This window comes from Notolepis coatsorum, assembly GCF_963971535.1.
Source record: "Notolepis coatsorum genome assembly, chromosome: 20".
Lineage (NCBI taxonomy): Eukaryota > Metazoa > Chordata > Actinopteri > Aulopiformes > Paralepididae > Notolepis > Notolepis coatsorum.
In genome coordinates, this window is record NC_140184.1 from 43000363 (window position 1) to 43025391 (window position 25029).

General features: G+C 44.4%; 1 protein-coding gene across 2 annotated transcripts in view; it reads left to right on the forward strand.

Annotated features, from left to right (window-relative positions):
* Positions 1–25029, forward strand: part of kcnk2a (potassium channel, subfamily K, member 2a) — a 216288-nt gene that overhangs the window by 4637 nt on the left and 186622 nt on the right. For both annotated transcript variants that reach the window (XM_084337527.1, XM_084337528.1), the window contains exon 2: positions 17111–17217. In XM_084337527.1, coding sequence (XP_084193653.1) covers positions 17111–17217 — 107 coding nt within the window. The remainder of the gene's footprint in view (positions 1–17110; positions 17218–25029) is intronic.

The window sequence follows — 25029 nt, forward strand, 5'->3', positions numbered from 1 at the left end:
AGTCGATCGACGTCAAATAAGTGGGATCTTTTTCCTCCAGTCTCATCGGCGAACGGTAAGAGGACAGTAACGTTACTTTCAGCTTGATTGCTTATTCTTTTCAATGCAAACCGCTCTGATCAATATATCACCCATACTACATAAAGCATTTACTGATGATCACGGAATTATAAACGACCCCCCCCCCCCCCCCCTTTCATCCGAGCATGATGAGTCATAACGTTTAGGATCGTATTCGGATTTTTTAATATAGCGTGTATGGCGAATACACTGCAATCGATAATCTATATTATGCGTTTAGGCCTATAACTAGCGTTCTAGGAATTACTGCAGAAAACGATAAAAACATACTTATTTTCTAGACGGTATTTTCGTATGAATCTATGAATGAAAAAGTACAACATTCCTACATCCTGAACGATAGATAATCGATGTTGAATGGGCCATAGTAATGTCAATTTAGCAATACAATTTAAAAAGTTATAGCCCTGCAAAGAAGGTGAACATCTCCATAGGCTTAGACTGGTGGCAGTGATCATACATTGATGGATAGAAGCGTGGCAGTCAATGTGTTAAGGTAAGACCTGCTTTTCCTAATTACAGTAATTGTATTATTATCATTATTGCTCATTTATAAAATGTCTATGGTATGATTATTGTGCGTTGGTGGTTACATGCGCAGCTGCGCTTGTCTCGTGTGTGGGTGCGTGCAGCTCTCACCCTGTCTTTTAGTACTGACCAGGGTGCTGACTGGTGTGATAATGTTGCATTTGCCTATAATAATGTTAGACTCGATGTGTTTGGTCGTTGACTTGTTGTTCGGTATTGGTTCATCCGTGTGTTTATGTGTAAATAGGACTGTTGTGTGTGAATTTTAGTGTTGGATAAGAGGGGTTAATCTGAGCATGTGTATTTCAATATGTGCGTCTTCATCATGGTTCTGTAACGTTACTCATACCTATAGCCTATGTCAGCATTGCGAGCGTCACAGTAAAGTCCTCCCTGTGAGGCACGCGCAGCGCTGCTGACCCCCCCCCCCCCCCCCCAAATATAATGAGCTCCCCCGAAGACCATGGTATGGTTCGCACACTGCCCCCCCCAACCAAACAAACACACACACACACACACACACACACACACACACACACACACACACACACACACACACACACACACACACACACACACACACACACACACACACACACACACACACACACACACACACACTGTAAATTACCATGTCTTGGAAGATCTTGATGACCTGATTGATTGATTGATTGATTGATTGATTGATTGATTGATTGATTGATTGATTGATTGATTGAAAATTGTATTAACAGATTGCAGAATGGGTACAATACAGTACAGCTCAATACACACAATTGTTATGGGGATGCAGACCAGATAAAGACTTTTGTCTTGTTTACATCAGGGTCCCCCATTTTCAATTCATCATAACATATATGACATGCATGACATACAGGTAGACAGTACAGTTACATCTAACAAACTGTACATTGGAGGGGGTTGGGTTTGGACATTTACAGGGGCCAGTTTCGAATTGCAGTCTCCCGTAGGTGCTCTTTGAGAGTGGTTTTGAAAGTGGGTAGTGAGTGATTCACATTCCTTTACAGCTGTGGGTAGGGCATTCCACATTGATGTGGCATAATTGCAAAACATGTTTAGTCCCTTGTTAGAGCCGAATCTGGGTTTAACATGATTTGTGGAGCTCCCTCTGGTGTTGTGGTCGTGGTATTCACTGACCTTTGGGAAGTATTTTGACATGTACATGGTTACCTTAGTGGTGTAGTGTATCTTGTAGACCAGGCCCATTGCAAGTTGCTGTACTCTAAGCCATCCTAGGTTGTCAAAGTGGGCAGGGGTGAGGTGGGTTCTAGGAGTAAGGTCAAGCAGTAGTCTGACCAGTTTGTTTTGTGATGTTTGTAATTTTGTTTTTAGCGGCTTTGGTACCATGAGGTGCAACAAGCATAGTCGTAGTACCCTTGAATGAGTGCTCCTGCCAGAGTCTTCAGGGTATTCTTGTTTACCTGAGAGGAGATCCGGTACCTCATCTTTTAATTTCTTTATTTGAATTAATGAAGGAGAGAAACAACCACATTATGCCAGTGGTTCCCAAGGCACACCAAGAGTCAAACCAAACTCTCAAGGCACCACCAGTACCATGGTGAAACTGAAATTAACATCATACTAACCTGATACATACAACATACAACGGCATTAGAAACTGGGAATCTAAGGAATAATCTTTTCTATCTACTCTTCTGCCCCCTTAGCGACTATTTTGTGTTTTTTGCCTATTTTCTTTTTGTGTTTCTGTGTACAACGATGGCTGTGTTGATTATTATGTCATGAAATTGGGTCCGTTTGGTCATTTTCGCGGAGAGCGAGCAAGCATGATTCCTCTCCGTGTCACAGCTGCTGAGCTGAACACTTTGATGCCGAGGTGCCGCTCCCTCGCGCTGCTCTGATCTCACTAATGTGCAGAAGAGCCATGGTGCTTCAGCAGACAGCGGTGTGTCTTCAGAATGTACCGGGAGAACGTGTACTGTAACCCCGTGGATATAATAATCAATAAGCAGTGCTTACTGACGTTAGCGTCTCAGCTATTTATGACCGAATTAGTCATTCATTTGTAAATATAAAGACAGATTCTTTTTCACAAGGACTTGGTGCATGTTTTCCATGCTGCAATATGGGGTTGAAAACTTGTATAAATATGAAATAAATGCAGATTTCTGCGTTTTTCTTGTCATAAAAAGGGATTTACTATCAAACAAACGGGAAGATAAGTGGTTAAAACTCTGAAATATTTGTAATCTTTTACAGATATATTGAGGTTATGCTCTTAGTGCTCTTCCTGAAAAGATATATATTTTTTTATATTAAAAATAAAAAATTATATGGCCTTGAACTTGACGCAACACTTTCCTGCTTAGCATTATAACTCTGCTAACTTGTTACGGGGGCACAATAGGCAAACTTTTTTTTGTCTCATCTCAAATTAGTTAATAGGTGCTTGGTATGTCTACTGATAACCATTCACATGCTCAACTATGTCTCATAAGTTGTAGCAATGTCTTGTTGATGTCATTAGTTACACAGATTTGGTGCATAATTCAAGAAAAATACCATGAAAATACCAAATGAAGACACAAAGACCTTGAAGAAAAGTTCATGCTGTGATTTGGTACTGTAGCAACAACTTTTGACATTTAGAGATTTCTACAAGAATAATTTTTCTCTCAGCGATTGGATGGTGAACACTTTCTTCTGACGATGACTCAGAAAACCCTTTAACTCTCTGAAGTCGACTGGGCTTTTTGAACCCATCGGCGGAGAACAAAGGGATTTAAAATGTCTCATAAATGCTCTGGAAGTCGCGCTTTTCAGAAATCTTGCTAAACGTAATATGACTTGTAAATACGTTTAATTCTTGCTAGATGGATGATTGTAATTATCTCCGTTTGCGAGGAGAACTACACCGCGTCACGAAACGCACATACACGCACACGCGCACACACACAAGAGCGGCGTGTGGGCTGTGAATAGGTGTTTAGACCCCGCAGAGGCGTGAGACTGAGAGGTATCTGAGCCTACCCCCCCATCCAAATTCTAACCAACAGATTGGCTTTTCATAATATGTATGAATTATCTCTTGCAATAATATCCATGGGACTCGACTTTTTGCAGTCGTTGTGTTTGTGTGTGTCACGAACACACGCCAACTTTCTCCTGCGTGACATTCGTGGACATTCTCACAGATAAAGAAAAAAAAGCTGTAAACATACGTTTACATTGCCTTTTAGTCGCTTCTCTGCGGGCAACCAGGGTGCGATCCACGGGGGGAGCTGGGTGAGCCATGGCTCCCTTAGATCAGACATCAGCTCCCCTGAAAACATGATTTGTGAATCTTTGGGGGGTCTCTAAATTACTGAAAATGAATGCTACTTTTGCCATGCATTTCTAATTTTTCTGTAATTTTCTGTATCATCATCGTGTATAATAATAAACGTATGCTATTTTGGATGTATGATTAATGATTTGCGTGTAGTGGCTACTTACTGGGACATAATTCACGGCATTCTAGCCTTTTGTGGTGTTTACTACATCTCCCATGACCCTTAGCGGGGGATGACGTAGTTAAAGAGAGACATACGAGTGAAAGTTGAATGGAAGTGTTGTTTGTGCGACAGTAGCGTGCGTAATAAACTAGTCTTTTTGCATCGGAACACGACTCCGTCTACGCTATCATTACTGCATTCCTACATTTGTGACCCTTGGACGTATTTCGGAGATTATATCGAACATGTCAACTGAACAACAGAACGCAGATCGCAGAACTTTGAACGCAGTTTCACTCAAGCTGCGCAGAGTGCCAACGCTTGGTTCGCGCAAGCCGAAGCCCAATTCGCTCTCAGGGATATTACCGCGGATGCCACCAAGTACTACTACGTGGTAGCAGCCCTTACGAATTCAACGGCAGCGAGAGTGGTGAGTTTGCTGGAAAACCCACCTACACATGACAAATATGTGACTATAAAAACACGCTCTGAGTTTTTTTTGTTTTTCTCTCTCTCTCTCTCTCTCTCTCTCTCTCTCTCTCTCTCTCTCTCTCTCTCTCTCTCTCTCTCTCTCTCTCTCTCTCTCTCTTTCTCTCTCTCTCTCTCTCTCTCTCCCTCTCTCTCTCTCTCTCTCTCTCTCTCTCTCTCTCTCTCTCTCTCAAACACGCCTACAATAATTCTATTGTATTTATATTACACACAAATATATCTGTCAGGTTTGGCGGGAATCGGATCAGGAGATACACTCCTTTGAACATTGAAGGTGTTTGTCCCAATGGTGGCCCTAGAGGAAAGGTTTTGCATGATGATGCAGAAGCCCTCGAAGGCTTATGGCGGCACACAATGTGATATTTCTCTGAATCCATCCATGTGGTACTGATACAATAGTGCATATTCAGAGAGAGATGTAGGGAGAGGGAGAGAGAGCAAGACACACACACACACACACATACACACACACACACACACACACACACACACACACACACACACACACACACACACACACACACACACACACACACACACACACACACACACACACACACACACACACACACACACACACATAATAATATATTCCATTACCTTTCCTATCTGTATCAAAGTCAAAATGTTGGTATTGTGTTGGTATAATATCATCAGATAGTTGAATTCACTTGAATCCTTTTAAACTCGTGTGCTGGAATGTATTTAGGATTTTACCAGAATGTTTGATAGGACATTGATTGAAAACTATCGGCTCAAATTTGACAATTGATGGCTTATTTTGAAGGTATGAATCTGTAATTTTATATTATGTAACAAAAAAAAAGGAATATTCTGAGGAGGAGAAGCTCTTCAGCTTAGACTCCTAACTTAATGTCACTGTACCTAGGCAAGCCATACATCCTCTGAATTAAATAGGTCTTTAGTTTGTGGTTCAAGTTTCAAGTTTCTTTATTAGTTTATATGAAATGCTTTTTCGTTCTGCTCCTGAGAGTGTGCTAGATAAAAAAAATAGATAAGTAAAAAATAGAAGTCAAAAGTACGTAACAAGTGTAAACAAACGTGTTCAAAACAAAAGTGTTCAATATACATATATACAATATACAATACAGAGTAGAATTTTTTTTACCTTAGTTATAATACAATATAAAGTACAATGCAGAAATGGGATGAGGTACAACTTAGGGTAAGGTGCAATGAGGTATGAGTTGTAGTGCAAATCTCTTTACCAATAAATATAAATATAAAGTGTGTTAAAGTGTCTAAAGTGGGTAAAGTGGGTGCTACAGTGAGTTGTTTATTTAAAGTGAGTGTGTGCATGTGGATGTGTGTGCTTTGAGTGTATTTGATGGTTTGTTACATAGTGTTATTGTCATTGAGCATCCTGATGCCCTGGGCCCATAGTTCAAAACATTGAATCCCTATTGATTGATTGATTGATTGATTGAACATTTTAATTAACAGATTGCAGAATGGGTAGGTACAGTACAGTACAGTTCAATACACACAATTGTTAAGGGGATGCAGACCAGAGAAAGACTTTCATCTTGTTTACATCAGGGTCCCCCATTTTCTATTCATAATGAGTTGAAATGAATGAATACAAATCTGATCCAATCAGATAGGGATTACAAGTTTTGAACTCCTGGGCCCAGGGGATAGAAGCTCCTTCTGAGTCTCTCTGTGCTTGCCATGAGACTCCGGTATCGCTTGCCTGACCGCAGAAGTTCAAATAGGCAGTTGTTTGGGTGGCTAGAGTCTTTGATTATTCTCTTAGCCTTACCCATGCAACGCTTGTTGTAAATGTCTTGGAGAGTGGGAAGCCCACCTCCAATTGTGCGTTCGGCTGAACGGGCCACTCTTTGTAGTCTGCTACGGTCTTGTGCGGTGCTATTCCCAAACCAGGAGGTGATATTGCCAGTCAGGATGCTCTCTATTGTGCATGAGTAGAAGTTCTTAAGGATCTTCTGACTCACTTTGAACTTCCTTAGGCGCCTAAGGAAGTAGAGGCGTTGCTGTGCCTTCTTGATTACACTGTCAATGTAAGTAAGTAAGTAAACTTTATTTGTATAGCACCTTTCTCAGATAAAATCACGAAGTGCTTCACAGAAGTAAAACATAGCAACATAGAGATGAACGCACTACACATAAAACAATTCTGACACATCGTAAGCATAGGCATAATTACAATTAAATAACTAAATATGATTGCAACTAAAAACCTAAAAACAAAACAACAATTATAAATAAATAAACAACGTATACAACCAGGAATTATTTAAAAGCCTGTCTGAATAAAAACGTTTTCAACTGTTCCTTAAAAGTGGCTAGGGAGTCAAGTGAACGCATAGAAAGGGCAAGGGTGTTCCAAAGGGTAGGGGCCATAAATTGGAAGGACCGGTCACCTTTTGTTATTAACCGGGTCCGTGGGACAACCAGGAGATTTTGGTGGGAGGACCTAAGTGCACGACTGGGGGAGTAGGGGCGCAGTAAATAAAAAATGTACACAGGGGATTTATCTTGGAGGGCTTTAAAAGTTAAAACAATAATTTTTTAATGGACACGATAATTAATGGGGAGCCAATGTAGAGTGGATAAAATGGGGGTGATGTGGACACGCCTACTTGTCCCAGTTAAAAGCCTTGCCGCTGCATTTTGAATGATTTGCAAGCGGTTTAGCACAGATTTATCAAGACAGGTAAAAATGTAATTACAATAGTCCAGGCGTGATGAAATAAAAGCATGGATGATCATTTCCATTTCAGCTCTAGAAACAACAAATCTTAATTTGGTTTAAGATGTTTCTGAGCTGATAAAAACATGACCGTGTGAGCTGGTTGACATGGCTGTTAAAAGACAGAGAGTCATCAAAAATTACACCTAAGTTCCTCACATGAGGTTTGACAAACTGACCTAAGGGTCCAATAGAATTGTTTATAATGGGGATGCTGTGGTCGGGAGCAATAATGAGGGCTTCTGTCTTACTTGCATTAAGCTGAAGGAAATTATCAGCCATCCAGCTTTTGATGGCATCGATGCATTCATTAATAATGCAAAAACGATTACACTCACTGGGCTTAAAAAAACAATACAATTGGATGTTATCCGCATAAAATTGTTAAAATATTCCATTAAAACGTTTAATAATCTGGCTTAGGGGAAACATATATAGGGAGAACAGCATTGGCCCTAGCACAGAACCCTGCGGAACCACACAGGACAGTGGGGTAGAGTCCGACATGAACTGACCCACTGACACAGAAAAGCTTCTATCAGCTAGGTAAGATGAGAACCATCTCAGTGCTGACCCAGAGATCCCAAACACATCATTGAGCCTACGCACCATAACCACATGATCAACCGTGTCAAAGGCTGCGCTGAGGTCCAATAAAACTAATAGTGTGTTTACCATCATCTGCAGCCATTACAATGTCATTGGTAACCTTAAGAAGGGCTGTTTCGGTGGAATGAAATTTCCGAAAGCCTGATTGGAATGGGTCATGCAGATTATGGGTTTCTAGAACCATGAGAAGCTGCTCAGCCACAATTTTCTCCAGCACCTTGGACAGCAGAGGTAGTTTGGAGATTGGTCTATAATTCTCAGGAAGAGAGGGGTCTAGGTTAGCCTTTTTTAAAAGAGGTTGAACTATGGCTTGTTTAAAAAGGCTAGGGACAGAACCTGATGCCAGAGAGCGGTTAATTATTGACAGAATTGTGGGACCAATTGAGTCAAGGACCTCTAAAATCAGGGATGAGGGAACAGCATCAAGGGGATTAAAAGAGGGTTTCGTTTTGTGCAGCACTATAGAAACCTGCTCTAAGGTGACTGGAGAGAATGAGTCTAGCAGCGTGAGAGGAGGAGAGACAGTGGTAGGAAGGCTGGCAGAAAGGGATGAGGGGCAGATGCCTGCTCTAACACCACTGACCTTATCCACAAAATAATTCAAAAAGTTATTACAGTCAGTATAAGAATATACAGGTACAGGAGGCACAGGAGCAACAATAGTATTGATTGTTTCAAACAAAACCCTTGAGTTTCCCTTGTTGGATGATAAACGCTCTGTCTTTCTACACTGATGTCTAAAACTGCGGATAGACTCATTGAACCAGGGAGTATAATTGGTACGGGGGGCAGGTCTGGATTTAAAAGGAGCAACTATGTCCAAAATAGTGGAACATTGGTCATGAAAAGACTGCACAAGGGACTCTAACTCATTGCAATTGGACAGAACATCAGAGTCAAATAATGTTGAAAATGTTTGGTTATGAGGGAGCACATCAGAGTTAAAACAAACATCAAAAAGTATACACTTATGGTCACTCAGATGGAAATCCTGGAGGTTGACATTCTTAATGTTTAACCCATGTGAGAAAACTAAATCTAAAGTATGCCCGGCTACATGAGTAGGACCCGAAATATGCTGAACAAAATTGAAAGAGTCAGTAATCGCGAGAAAATCTGATGCAGCCTTTGATGTGACGTCATCAACATGAAAATTAAAATCACCGGTGACCAGCACGTTGTCCAGCTTAATCACTGATGTGAGTAACTCAGTAAACTCGGTTAAAAAAAGACTAGTGAAGCCAGGAGGGCGATAAATTAAAATACAATAAAATGGATGCGCTCTGCCAACTATGGTGATTTGTAGTCCAAAGGATTGAAAGGACTCAGAGTTCACTGTCCGACATGCAATACAAGTTCTGTATCGTTAGTGGCTTAGCTTGGCATCGCCTTCTGCACTATCTCGCGTACGTGCACGCGTACTGAATAAACCACAAATGTACCTCTAATACCAGTATTAGTCTGACCACACCCCTCATCAGCTTACCTTCATAAGCAGGTGTGTGGTCACCTGCTCTCCTCCTTCTCGCTTTCACCACAAGGAAGAGGTGCCTCGGTAGATCCCCACACTTGACACCATGATGGAAGAAATTGGATTAGGAACAGCTTGGGAAACAAGGATACGTTGACATCATATCTTTATTTTCTCTCTCACTATTTTCGAGAAAATACGGCGATATTGTCTTCGTACTGGAGTGTCTAGAAGATGATGATCATTCTACAAACCCTCCACCGGTTTTCGTATTGGGAGCACGCCGCTGCATGCTTCTCAACTGCAGTTCCTTGCTGTGTTTGTTGGGGTGAAACCTGTCAGGCCACAGCTGAACTGTCGGACATGCCGCTGTTGTGAGGAGCGGTGCGTTCCAGGTTGGGTGAGTAGTGTTTGCTGGCGGGCTCCACTTGTCTGTTAGTGCTATGGGGGCTACTAGACAAAGTTTATGGAAACCGGCCCCAGGCTAGGGTCCTTTGTTTAGCTGTCTAGGCGACAGAAGGCCTTGGTCTGGCGACCATTATAGTTTTAACTAGTGGGCCGCGACCATTGACACTGGTGATCCCTGTGTGTTCTGGACGAGTGGATTCTCTCTGTCACCGTGTTAAGACCCCATCTTTCATATCCAAATGAGAGTATTCCTTCACGAGGGGATATGTGCATGTAATGTGCGATAGCGGCAGATTCATGTTCAAAGTCAGCTATACAGGCCAGTTGGTACTGTGCTGATTCCGCCGGACGTGTTAATGTCACTGTTGTGAAGCGGTGTTGACGTCTTGTTTTCTCTTTTCTCTTAAAAAGTGAGGAGGGTTCAGAACGGCGGCCTGTCTGGGTGAGTGTTATGTCATTGTTTACATGTTCATAGCTTACGGTTAGCCGGTCGGTGGCCTGGCGCGGGGTAGCTTGGCTTCTCGCGCGCCGCCGGGAGCTCGCTCCTGATCGCGTGCGTCGTAGATCGGCGTCTCGCGAGCGGAAGCGATAGCACCCGAACGGTTGGAGCAGCCGTTAGCTTGATGCTATTCTGTTGAACGTGCTTTGATTTTTAACATGTTTTACACTCTTGACCACGACGTCATCCTTGACAGGGGATGTTCGTCAACCCTGCCTGAGCCTAGACGGGGATTGCGTCAACAAAGAGGGCTGTGTCCTACGGTGGCTTGTGACTGCACTTCGCTGATCTGCGTTCCGGGCAGGTACGGGGTTGGCCAGACCCTCATAACACGTCTTCTGGTTTTACCTTGCTAAATGTATTGTGAATGACGGTGTTTTTTTCCCAAAACGTGTGTTGTTGCAATGCATTTGAGATACGTTGCGGGTTGTGTGTGAGCTGTTTTTGTCACTGGCAGTAGCTTCTCCGTGCAGGTCGTGATGTATTGATCTGGTTGTTGTGTGAGAAACATCATGGTGTTTATGTGTACCGTGTACTCACTACTAAGGCAACTAACCTATGAAGCTATGCTTGGTGACGAGTGAGTAAAAGAATGTTCTTTCTCAGACTGTAATGACAATGGACAGTGAGTTCACACATTAACAGGTTTTCCTGTTTTAACTGGCCGTATTGAGGGTAAAATAGGAGGATTGTGTTTTTTCCCCCCCCGGTTCCCTGGGGACTTTATCACCTCCTATCAGACATGTTGTGCATTAATTGTGTCTTTTGTGTGGTAGGGATACGATGTAACTCTCAGCTTGATTGCTGAGGTTGTGCTAAATCTGCTGGAGAAACTTATTTCCTAAAGGGAAATTGGTTTGGTTGCTGTCATGTGTGCTTAGCAAGGCCTGTGGTCGATACTAATCAAGAATGATGTATTCTCTCATTGTGATGATGATGGGTTGTGTGTGTCATGTGACCTACAACTGGGTTGTACTGGCCACAGAAGCACATGTGTATGTTGGACCGGGGTTCTTAGAGCCCTCTCTATTCTGTGTTTTTCCTTAGTAAAAATCAGATAGCAGGTTAGCTCGTGCGCTGTGTGGAGCTGTGAAACGCTTCATAGAGCTGACTATGACTGTGTCATATTCTCTTTTTGTCGTTACGTCGTATCATGGGTGTGGGGTCGTAAAGGGGTGAACTGGTAACCTTTCCTCTCCCCATTGTTCTGTCGGTCAGGGGTACACCCCCTGTCCTTCAAGGTTCCCGTCACGTGGCGGTTCGGCACGTTACGGGGGGGGGGGGGGAGGGAGTTCCTGGTCCCACGGCCTGGTATATTGGGCGTGTGCACCGCAGGAATTCCCCCGCCATAGAGTACGTCACCGTGCGCGTCTCTGTTGGTAGGACTTCCGTGTGCTGTTCAGGTCCATGTGATGGATCTGTTTTCAGGGGGGGTGGTCAGGGCTCCTCCTCACCAAGCGCCTACTCAGGCCTTCTGTGAGTTCGGACTCCTTCTTCCATGTGATCCATGTGAGGAAGCCTCCATCAGAGTACAGAGCCTTCCTCCTCAGATTGTCAAAGTGAGTGGACCCTCTAGAAGGGTCCTTTTCTATTGTATGTATATTCGATTCAATTCGTTTATTGAGTGTGTATGGGTTCGGTGCCTCTTCCCCGGAGGCCCTAAAACCAGTTTTTTACATGGCTCAAGGTGCAATATATTCTTTTCAATCTGTACAGCTCGCGTGGGAAGTCTCTCTGGGGATCCCTGTCTCTTTCCTATGGGAGGGTGGTGGGATGTAAAAATGTGAACATTTTTTACCCCGGCTGTGTAGACTGGGATACATACTGTTGATGCTTCCTTCTTTCTATTCCAGAAGTGTTGGAGTTAGGGAGTGTCACACCCCTCTTGTCGTTCCCCTGGGCGCCTTGGGGATTCAATGACAGGTCTAAATAGCCTGTTCATTGATGGGGGTGTGTCCCGACGCACGTATAGTGCTAGCTCGCTGTAAACAGGCGATTGACTGGCACGCCTTAGTTGCTTGTGGTTGAAACAGCGTTTTTATAAAGCAACTGAGATGGGGGTTTTTCCTCTTCCGGCGACCACATCCCATGACCTGGGTGGGTTGTCGACGGATCCTCGTTCATGTCTGGGGGATGATGACGGGATGGATCTGAACATATGTAGTGGGGTCTCACGCCCTTGGGGTGGGCCACCAGGCGCGGTTCGTCCCGACGTCTGGGTGGCGCCTTCTTTTCATGTTAAGATCAACACGCATATCTGCCCTTCTCCTGGAGTAGGCATGTCGGCGTGGTTAGGGCACGGGACTGGTTCTGGTCACGCTGGTCCAGATCAGTTGAACCCGTTGTCCGCCGGGGATGCAGATCTGCTGTTCTGGTACCCTGAGGGACTTGGGCTTTTTTCAGGGGGAAAAATGCCAGGTCGGTCTGGGTGTCACAGGGTTAAGCGCTATGGAGACCCTGGTTGGGTATGTTTTTACTCAGCACTGTCGTCATGGCTTACAGCCATGCCATTCTGTACGCGCTCGATCTCGTCGGATCTCGGCCGCTACACAGGTTGGTCCTGGTTAGTACTTGGTTGGGAGACCGCCGGGGAATACCAGGTACGGTGTGCTTAGGGGCTGGTTCTCCATTGTTTTTCGCTCCTCTCTCACGCATGGCGAAGAGGGGCCTGTGGGGGTGGTTTTTTGACCTCCTCTGGTGACCCTGTGCTTCCCGTACCGCCAGGCCCGGTCCGAAGTGATGTTTGCGACCCGTAGGCCTGGGTTAACCCTTTTTGGAAACTGAAACACTTGTACTGCGGTATAGCCGGTGTATACCCGCAGGTGTGTTTTGGAGTTTTTTCTTGAGGGGTTATAGGAACAACCACCGCATTGGGTAACACCGAGGTGGTTGATTCCCTGGTGTGTTGGAGCAGTGTCAACTCCCGGGTTCACCGGTTGAGGGTGCCCCTGCACGTTCATGACGTCTGCCAATCGTGTCAGCCTTCTCTGCCTCGACCCCTCTGGGTGGGGGTTGTTAAATGGAGGCTTGGTCATGCAACACCGCCAGCTTACGCTCCTTCCGCCGGGGCGGCTGTGTTCAGCTGTCCCCTCTGGCGCCTGTCTCGTCCGCAGTCTCCAGGCTAGGGTTAACAGCCTGTTGCCTGGTTTTTCCCCGGTGCGCTGCCTGCTTCCGTTGGTTAACCTTTTTTGTGTGCTTACGGCCATGCTGACTGCCTATTCTGCAGGGTCAGTGTGCCAGGCGGTGTACTATTGGGGGGACGGGGCCCGCTCGGCTTACTGGCCTGGTTGGTTCCGCCTGGGAATACCAGGTGCAGTAACTGAGGGGCCTTTGTCCGAATACGCTGGCGATGTGGGGGGCGGGGCACTACGTGCCCACCTGGTGGGGTCTTGATGCTGGCATCATGGACTTCTCCGGGCCCCCATTCCAGGGAGTCCAGTCCTTTTGGTGGGTCTGGGTCTTCCTTCGTGCTCCGCTGCTACGGCCTTGCCACGGGGTTGGGTTTGCCCTTGACCCCGTGATTCTGGGGGCAGTAACGAGGTTGTTCCTCCGTTCGTTCCCGGGTGGCATGCGGGTTGTGCGTGTGTGTAGTCGTGGGTCAAGCCACGGTCTGCTCACCCTGTGCGTTGAGTTGCTTGAGTGCCTCTTCGCACGGTCGGGTCCGTCGCCCTCCCGTGACGTCCCTAATAGGGGGGCTACCCTCCATTAGGGGGGGTCGGGGGGGCTCGGCCCTCCCTGTTCTGATGGTTTTGGGGGGCTGTCAGCGGGGTGTATTTGTCAGCCAAGTGGCTCCGCTTGGCCTCCCTTGTGCAGAAGGCGATGCCAAGCTAAGCCACTAACGATACAGAACGTTAGGTTATGACTATAACCAAGTTCTGTTAGTTAGGGGCGATGCTTGGCATCGGACGCCGCTGCAGCCCTTGTCCTCACCTTGTGGTGAAAGCTTGGGAAGGAGGAGAGCAGGTGACCACACACCTGCTTATGAAGGTAAGCTGATGAGGGGTGTGGTCAGACTAATACTGGTATTAGAGGTACATTTGTGGTTTATTCAGTACGCGTGCACGTACGCGAGATAGTGCAGAAGGCGATGCCAAGCATCGCCCCTAACTAACAGAACTTGGTTATAGTCATAACCTAACGTTTTATGGACCAACGCAAGGCCACCACCACGACCAGATAGCCGTGGAGTGTTAATGGAGCTACAGTTCGGCGGACAGAGTTCATTGAGATGGGTCTGTTCCAGATCTCTTTGCCAAGTCTCTACAAGAAATAGACAGCTTAACTCTTCCCGGACAAAAAGGTCATTTATAATAAAAGACTTGTTGGTTATGGATCGAGGATTGAGGAGGGCCATTTTTTTTTTATATATATCTTTTTCCCCCTCCCTTTTCCTCCAATTTTCTCCCATCCCAATGTTAGTCGTTATGCCAATTCCCAATCCCCTTCCTGGTCGCTGCGCACTTACCCCCCACAGTCGGTCTGGGAGAGTGGAGGCTATCACGTGCTTCCTCCGACAGACGTCTAGCCAATCAACCGCTTCTTTTCACCTGGCAGCTCGGACTCTCACTGAGAGGGTGTAACGTGTGGAAGGATCACACTACCCCCCTTAGATCCTATCCGCGCTGAGCAGGCGCCCCGACCGAACTGTAGGAGTCGCTGTTTACAACGACCCGGACCCACCCCGCCAGCTTTCCCACCCTCTAATACAGCCAATTGTATTAGTGTGAACGGCCAGCCAAGCTGGTGACAACGCCGGAGCTGTGAGCTGGATTCGAACAGGCGAATCCAGCGTCTCCGGTGTTGGTGACGAACGCAATCTCCGCTACGCCACCTGACCGCCTGAGGAGGGCCATTTTAATAGTGGAGCTATTCTCTGGGTTAGCTGGAGTACCTATGGATAGTGCGCGCAGGTGACCCCCTCTACATCGCCTGCCCACCGGCAGTTTACTTGGCCTGTAGCCCACAATTGTTGGAATGGGAGCGGGAGGCGGGGAAGAGAGGGCACAATGATAATAAGCTTGTAGCATCAGCACCAGAGAGGATGGAAAGGCTAACGTTGGCTATACTATCCAACGCTAGCAGTCCTGTGCTAGCAGGTGTGTCCATAGACTCTGCATCCGATCCATTCAGAGTAGGAGACTCCGGCACAGGATCCTGCAGGCGACCACACTTGGTCACCGGAGAGCAAAAGCCAGGAGGATGCTGTAGCGAGAGGGGCGAGAGAGCAGGACTCCGGGAGGGAGCCCGCTTCCTGCTGCGGGGCACCTGTGTGTGGTCCATGTCCAGTCCTCGGATATGTGGACTCGGAGGTACTTAAAACTGTTCACTCTCTCAACCGGTGCCCCGTTGATGCTGAGGGGGCTATAGTCCCTGACCCCCGACCTCCTAAAGTCCACAATCATCTCTTTTGTTTTGCTGACGTTCAGGGAGAGGCAGTTCCCCTGACACCACCGCGCCAGATTCTCTACCTCTTCCAGGTAGGCCCTCTCATCGTTTGCAGAGATCAGGCCCACCACTACTGTGTCGTCAGCAAATTTGATGATTGTGTTTTTGTTCCTCTGTGCCACACAGTCGTGTGTGTACAGCGAGTAGAGGAGGGGACTCAGAACACAGCCCTGGGGGGCCCCTATGTTGAGGAGGAGCAGTTGCCTGCTCTCACCACCTGGTTGTTTCATGCTAACTTAGAAAACAAGCATGCTAGAGCCCAGGAAAGTCAGCAAGTGGTTATTCGGTCCAGAGGGGCATCTCAGCTTGGGCCACTGTAACCTACTCCAGTGATGTCGCAAATGACTGACCCTGTGCTCTGAGCCCTTGGAGGAAAGAGGAGGGAGATACCAAGAAATAACTTCCCAATTGACTTTGTTTGTCTTAGTGAAGCAACAGTTGCAACAAAGGTGAGGCGCTTGAGATTTCACTTTGTGAAATAGGGCAGTAGGTGAACTTTACTGAAAATTATAAAAAAGGTGTATTCTTATTAGTGGTGGGACTCGATAAAAAATTGTAATTGAATTAATTCGAGACTTTATAGTTAATTAATAGAAATTAATCACATTTTAATCGCATATCAATATTTGATGCGAATAGCAACATTTTTCAATTCAAATGAATTTTGGTATACGAGTGAATCAATGAATATACATTATACATACGTTTAAGCAGCAAAATCCTGTATTAGCTACTACACAGACCAACAGATCAATGTAATTTTTAACAACGTGCAGCAATTTTAGGAATAATATATATATATATAGCGCAAAGGACCTTTTGTAAACTCAAGCACTTTCGAGGTAAAAGTAAAACGCAGTACTTTCAAGTACATTCCAGAACAGGACCATTGGAAAAAAAACTCTTGATTGATTGATCTCAATTTCTATTATTTTCTTTTCTTGAACAAACCAGACTAAGAAAAAAAGTTATTTGCGATTTGTTATACTTTATACTTATAGAACATGCTATAAAGATAACATTCTTACACAATAAAGAAAAATCATCATGCGATTAAATGCATGATTTCTTTTTACTTTTAATTCTTTCTGTAGTTAATTAATCAAAATTAATGCGATAAAGTCACAGTCCTAATTCTTATACATTACATGCTCATTTGCTGTCACATGTCTCTCCTCTTCTGAATAAATTGGGATAGTTATGAAGGAAGGAAGCTTGCCTCGGCACTAAACCTAGTGAAAATCTGTTTGCAACAGTTAATGTCACACACACACACATACACACAAACAAGCACATGAATGCCTCTTATCAGCGACCAATCAATAATAAATCCATAAATTACATCCTCTCCCCACCTTCTGTCCTGGCAGTGGCAGCTCCTGATCTACTGGACCCCAAATCCGCCACTCACAACAGCAAGCCCCGCTTGTCCTTCTCCACCAAGCCAATCACACTGAGCCCCAAGGAAGAGAATGAGGTGAGAGATGAGAAGGATGACAGATGAGAAACTCTATATCTATCTATCTATCTATCTATCTATCTATCTATCTATCTATCTATCTATCTATCTATCTATCTATCTATCTATCTATCTGTCTGTCTGTCTGTCTGTCTGTCTGTCTGTCTGTCTGTCTGTCTGTCTGTCTGTCTGTCTGTCTGTCTGTCTGTCTGTCTGTCTGTCTGTCTGTCTGTCTGTCTGTCTGTCTGTCTGTCTGTCTGTCTGTCTGTCTGTCTGTCTGTCTGTCTGTCTGTCTGTCTGTCTGTCTGTCTGTCTGTCTGTCTGTCTGTCTGTCTGTCTGTCTGTCTGTCTGTCTGTCTGTCTGTCTGTCTGTCTGTCTGTCTGTCTGTCTGTCTGTCTATCTATCTATCTATCTATCTATCTATCTATCTATCTATCTATCAAGTGTGCTCAATTTCAACTCTTTATTATTATTATTTGAATTATTATTATTACAATTATTATCTATCTATCTATTGACATTACTTACAGCTACTGTCATGGTACCTATCAGTTTGAATAACCATTGCTAAATGCCATGATGTTTATAAACAAAAATACCATGCTAAAAACTACATTTCTACATTTATTTTCAATGTGTGGTGATTCAAAATACCATAGCCTTTGATTGAGTTTAGCTGGTCTATATATGAAAGGAAGTGGCATTCTTGGCACAGCATATTATCAATATCCTTTAAAGCCTGCAAAAACTCAGCTTTTCATTGAACTGGAAAAAACTGGTGATTTTTTTCAGTTGAATTTGGACCCATATATAATTGACATTGCATAATAATTTATATGACTTGGTCTATAGACCTGTTCGCTGTATACGCAGACTCAGTGATCACGTGCATCACAGGGGCAAAAAGGAACATAATCCTGGTCAGAACAACGGGGCAGACTACAATATATTTGCATTTTTTAATAAATTTTTTATCAAATCTTTTTTTTTTCAATTTTCAAACACGAAACAACACAACTCACACAATAATAACAATAATACATAAAAGACATCCAAGAACATAAACTAACACAACAATGATTAGACAATAAAGTTGTCACAAAGTAAAAGGATAATAAAATAAAATATATACTATAAAAAAGTGCTTACCGAGCCCCCTCCATCTCCAGGCCCGGCAACCGCAAGCCACAATCCCGGAGGACCCACAGCCCGGCCCCCCCGCGAGCCAAAGCACCACGCCTCTTTAGTGCCTCGACCCGCAAAGACCTTGAACCACGGCCCCCCCCAGCCAGAGCCCACGATCACCAGACCCAGATCAGAAGGGGGTCAGAAAATATACATAGGATCAACATTGAATGAAAAATAATAAACAAAACAAAAATACAAAAAACACCATAACCACCAACATACATGAATATTCGCTTGTTCTACCCCCCAACCCCCCCTGTCGCCCCAGGACCCCAACGTGAGACATCCACATAATACCCCATTCAGTACTCAATTTCCAGAGTCATATGCGTTCTTTTAATTTTTCCACCACAGCCAACCAGACTGCGATATTGGCTTCATTAACACCTATGACACGTGCAGTGGAAATCTCCAAATAAATAACATCAAGATAGGTGAGAATCCATACCTTCGGACATAGCTTATCTGGTTGTATCCAGCGTGAGGCAATCAGCTTTTTGGCAGCCGTCAAACCAGCCAAAATGAGTCTCTTTACATGTACAGAGGCCGGCAATTGAGAAACATCATTTAACAATAAAACAGAAGGCAAGGCCGGTATGGTTAGAGATAAAATATCTGATAACTGAGTGGTAACATTTACCCAGAAGATCTCAACAGGAGGGCACTCCCAGTACATATGCATATATGTTCCAATGGCACCGTCTGGACACAAGGTACATCGAGAGTCAGGCCTGAGACCCATTAGGTTCAATCGCCTGGGGGTCAAATAAGTCCTATGAACAAAATTTAGATGAATCTGTTGGTGATCTGGGTTGCGTGATGATAGCCTAATATTTTCCCAGACTGCATCCCAATCAAAATCTATATCCAACTCAGGGATATCCTTTCTCCAAATCGTATCTAAGGGTAGGTCTTTATATGAGGACATAAGTAAGTGCAGATAAAAGTCAGAGACGAAGCCTCTCGATGTCTCTCTGTCATAAAATAATTTGTGAAACCGGTGTCGCTCTAGTGGAGCATCCTATGGGACTCCATGAGCCTTCAGAGCTGCCCTCATTTGTAAATAAAAGAAAAAGGAGTTTCTGGGGAGATCAAATCCGTTGGATAGGTCCTGAAAAGATCGGATACCCGAGTCATTGAAAATATCCCCCAATGTATGGATGCTTTTCCCTTCCCATCTAGGATATCTAATGGGTTGTTGTCCAATAAGGAGCAAATTGTTATTGAATAGTGGGGAATGAGTGTGCCATTTATGGCGGTTAGTGCGTGCTTTCTGGGTGTCACGCCAAATCTGGATCACATGTGTGATCAGAGGGCCAAATCGTAATTTGCATTGCTTAATTGAAATCTTGGTATACACGACATCTTGAAGTCTATGTGGGGACACCATCTCCTCCTCCAATGGACGCCAGGACACAGCCGCTTGAGCGTTAAACCAAGTGATAAGAGGTCTCAAAGAGTAAGCTTGAAAATAATACTTGAAGTCTGGAAATGCTAAACCCCGTCTAGTTTACTCCTCTGTGCAGTGGATCTCTTTAAGCGTGGGCGTTTGTTATTCCAGACGAATTTATATGCAGCAGAGTGTAGTTTTTGCCAGTAACCAACAGGGGGAGACAACGGTAGCATGGAGCTGATAAAATTCATTCTGGGTAAAACATTCATCTTAATTATTGAGGTGCGGGCCTGTAGTGAGTTCTTTAATTTGGACCACCTGTCAAAATCCTTCGTAATCCTGTCACCCAAGCTGGAGTAGTTATACTTTACTGTCTGGTTAACAGTAGGGATGGGAATCGAAAACCGGTTCCTAATTGGCCGATGCCTGGAACCTTGTGGCTCCCGTGACTTTCGATTCCCTTATCGCTGCCAGGTTTTTCCTAGTTGCGCAATAATGTTAGAGTTAGCATGTAGCCATGGCAGACTCTATTTGATTCCTTAAGGGCTCGAAATTGCCTGGGTTTTGGTAATATGCTCCCGAAATGCTCCTGCTGTTTGGCTACTTCTATGTGCAGTGAAAACTACTTGAATGCTTTAGAACCTAGTCATTGATTTAGATCGGGGTGAGCAAAAATTAGCCGCGGATCTAACGCTAACTAACGTGAGCTAACGCTATTTAATCAAGCTCACAAAGAGAGACAGCGGATAGTACAGGTACAAATACAATAAAACAGCAGGTGGGGGCTGTTGTGTAAACCTTGTACTCTTTATTTCACATATAATGAGAGACGGAGAGTTTGTTTACAAGTGCAAGCCAGGAAGTACAGTGGTGCAACATACAAATGTGTCCGTGTAGCAACACAAGCTTATAGGACAGGGGCCCGGGGAGGGAGCTCTCTCTCTCTGTGTGTGTGTGTGTGTGTGTGTGTGTGTGTGTGTGTGTGTGTGTGTGTGTGTGTGTGTGTGTGTGTGTGTGTGTGTGTGTGTGTGTGTGTGTGTGTGTGTGTGTGTGTGTGTGTGTGTGTGTGTGTGTGTGTGTGTGTGTGTGTGTGTGTGTGTGTGTGTGTGTGTGTGAGAGAGAGTGTGAGTGAGAGACAGAAGTCAGAGGAATAACGACCTGTTATTCAATAGATTAAATTAGTTTAAGAATAAAAAAATAAATACATTTTAAGAGAATCTCAAATACATTATTTTATTTAAGTGTAGGCTATAGTTAATGTTTTATTTTTTACAGTTTTTGTATTTTTCTGACATGGGGGCTCAACAATAAATGACAATCAGAAATGTCAAGTTGCATGTTGTTATTCTAACCAGCTTAGACCCCTACGCTCTGCATCTTCTGGCCGCCTCAGACCTACTCCTATCCGAGCTCCGGGAGGGTCATCAAAGAGAAGTCGCCTATTCTCAGTCCTTGCCCCACAATGGTGGAATGAACTACCCACCCCAGTTAGGACAGCCGAATCACGTCCAATCTTTCGCCGTCGATTAAAGACGCACTTCTTCAACCATTATCTGAATAAAAAAATATATATCTAACCCTAACTAACCGTACTGTCATGCACTTGTCCTAATAAACTAACCTACACTGTAGCACTCAACACTTTGATGAACATTGTTGCTCAGCTGATAGAGTTGTGCCCTTCCTGATGGCTTGTCGTACAGAACTTGTAAGTCGCTTCGGATAAAAGCGTCAGCTAAATGACTAAATGTAGTTCTGTTGCATTTCCAATTTATTTATTTAAATTATAAATTGATCAGGTATCGATAAGGGAATCGATAAAGAATCGAATCGATAAGCAGAATCGATAATGGAATCGTATCGATAAAATCCTATCAATTCCCATCCCTAGTTAACAGTTGGGAATATTTCAATCCCAAAGCATTTAAAGTGCTCTACCATGAGTATGTTTGCTGGAAGGATGGTTGCCTTCGCAGTCTCGTTGAGTGGAAGGAAAGCTGATTTTGGCCAGTTGATCTTAAATCCAGATCCAGAAAAGAGCAAATCGGCCTGGGCTAAGAGGACAACCCTGTCTAGAAGAGCGCGAAACAGCAAATAGTGGTGAGCAAAGCTTCCCTGTCAAGATCATGGCAGAGGGATCTGTGTAGAGGACTTTGATCATGTGAATGAAACCCTCGCCCAATCCCATCCTTCCTAGTACTGCCCATAAATACGATCACTCCAATCTGTCAAAGGCCTTCATCGCGTCTAAAGACATGACAGCCGTAGGGGCTGCAACATCCTTACTGGCATCAATCACGTGCAGTAACCGTCTGATATTATCCGTGACCAGTCGGCCTCTTATAAAGCCGGTCTGATCGGGGTTAACCAGAAATGTCATATGCTTTTGAAGTCGGATGGCTAGCACCTTAGCATATAGCTTGAGATCGGCTCCGAGGAGACTTAAGGGTCTATAGCTAGGGTCTACATTCGGTGGGGTCCTTATCTTTCTTGATTTGAACAGATATAAGTGCCATATTGACATCCCTGGAAAAATGTCCCTCCTCGACTGAGTGTAAAATCATTGAAAGTAATAAGGAACCAAGTATATCCCAAAACGCAGTATATAGTTCCGGTGGAATGCCGTCCCAACCAGGAGCCTTGCCCCGCTGCATATCAGCAATTGCTTCCCTGAGCTCATCTAGTGTGATAGGTTCATCTAACCGTTTAGCGTCCTCCTCTGAGATTTGTGGTAGGTTAATTTGACTAAGATAGTCCTCCAGCTTGGCGTGATCAAAGACCACTTCCGACTCATACAGGTTGGAATAAAACGAGCAAAATGTATTGTTAATTTTGTTGGGGTTGGTGGTTATCTCACCCTGTTGGTTCCTAATGGCAGGGATATCTGCAAATTGATCCCTGGGCCGTATCTTCATAGCCAGTAGGTGACTGGGTCTAGAGCCATGAAAGTAGTAGTGTTGTCTTGTTCTGTGCATTTGAAATTCAGATTGTTGTCTTAAAATGGAGTTAATCTCCTTTTTCACCACTTTAATTTGGAGTTCCAGTCGGCTAGAGTATCTTTGCTGCATAGAAGACATCATTGTTTTATGCAGCTCTTCCAATTCTACTAACTTGGAGAGATGCCCCTTGCGGAGATTGGAAGCGAATAGAGTGGTATTACTCCTAATAAACCCCTTAACCGCATTCCACAAAGTTCTGGGGTCCTGTACCGATCCAGCATTAAACTGCAAGAATTCAATGAGCTTCTCCTTAAATTGTAGGTTTTCGTTCTTCAGCAGCGTTGAGTTAAAGCGCCATCTGGGGGCACGAGACGTCATTTTGCTGAGCGAACCCTTAAAGGGGAACTCCACTATTTTGGGAAATTAGCTTATTTAACATCTTCCCTGGAGTTAGACAAGAAGATACATACCTTTTTTGTCTCTGTGCGTGCATTTTAGCTTTGGGAATAGACGCTCCGTTAGCATAGCTTAGCTTCATCACTGGAAGTGAGGCAGGACAGTAGCCTTACAGTGCCTTACAGTGTATTGCAAGGTCTGACATTGACCAAATTTGATATGCATGACCTTGGTGGGCTCTAGGTCAACTCCTGAAAAGGGGGTCAATGTCAGACCTTGCAATCAAAAGTTAGGGGGCGCACTGAAATTATGGCAAGGGTTATTAGCCCCCTAACTTTTGATTGCAAAGTCTGACATTGACCCCCTTTGCAGGAGTTGACCTAGAGCCCACCAAGGTCATGCATATCAAGTTTGGTCAATGTCAGACCTTGCAATACACTGTAAGGCACTGTAAGGCTACTGTCCTGCCTCACTTCCAGTGATGAAGCTAAGCTATGCTAACGGAGCGTCTATTCCCAAAGCTAAAATGCACGCACAGAGACAAAAAAGGTATGTATCTTCTTGTCTAACTCCAGGGAAGATGTTAAATAAGCTAATTTCCCAAAATAGTGGAGTTATCCTTTAAGGAGGATGTATTTGTGGTCTGACAGTGCAATGGGCTTCAAGTCAACGTCAAAGCTATCGAATAGCCTAGGGGAGGAAAAAACATAATCAATTCTGGAAAAAAATGTATGTCTCGCGGAGAAAAAAGAGTAGTCTCGCGAGGTTGGGTTTAGTAACCGCCACATATCAATAACCCCTGTGTCTTTAGACCAGCCACGTAGGGCCGCGGCAGCTTGCTTTTGATCGTGGGTTACAGCATCTCCGGATTTATCAATCAATGGATCCCACATGGCATTGAAATCAGCACCCACTATGAATGAGTACTCAGGTAGTTTCAGCATCTCTGTAGTGAGTGCAGTATAAAATTGCGCGTCATACACATTAGGGGCATATGCAGCTATAAGAGCAATTTTCCTGTTAGTGTATTCCATCTTCGCTATAGTGATTTGTCCTTCCGCATCAGACCACACTTCTAATAGTTTAATATTCAACTTCCGCTTAGCCACTATGGCTACTCCCCGGGATTTAGTGCTAAAAGAGGAGGAGCTTATATTATAATAATTTTTTTTTGCAAGTTTAGCACTGTCAGCCTTCAAAAGGTGCGTTTCACTCAGCAAAGCCACATCAACCTCCTGTCTTTTCAACCATGTTAGTACACTTGTGTGTTTATGTTGAATATTAAGCCCCCCTGAATTCCAGATAAAGATGTTTAAATTAGCCATAGTCCAACCAGGTTGCAGTATGACTGAACGTGATTCCCCCAAAGTAGAGCACCACAACATATACACATCCCCACGCTAAGGTCCTGTTGGGCGAGAGCAGACATACAGTAGAGCGAGCCAAAAGAAATACAAAACTAAAATCCCTGTATCCCCCCCTCCCCTCCCCCCCCTCAAATATCTTGTCCGATGTCGATCAAACATCATTTGGCACTGTGACCGGGTCACAGCAACCAAAACCACATTACGTAACTTAACCATTCTAACCAGAATTGTATATTGTAACGAATTAGGAATAGGGGAACCCCCCATCTCTCAACAGAGAGAATAAATCTATATCTATATAGAGCTCAGTGCATAGAACATTATGCAGACGATAAAGGCACATGAAACATAGTTCGTCCGAACTGAACTTGATTAAAGTGAGGTACTCTTAACACATGTCGAAATAATACCACTGTGGAAATAAACCCCGATCATTACCGTGCTGCCATCGTTGAGGTAGTGCAGCGTCGGTGACGGTCTTGTGTTCTGCTGTGATAAGAAAGAGAGTTAAATGCATGCATTGTCCGCAGCGGTAGGATAGCCTCG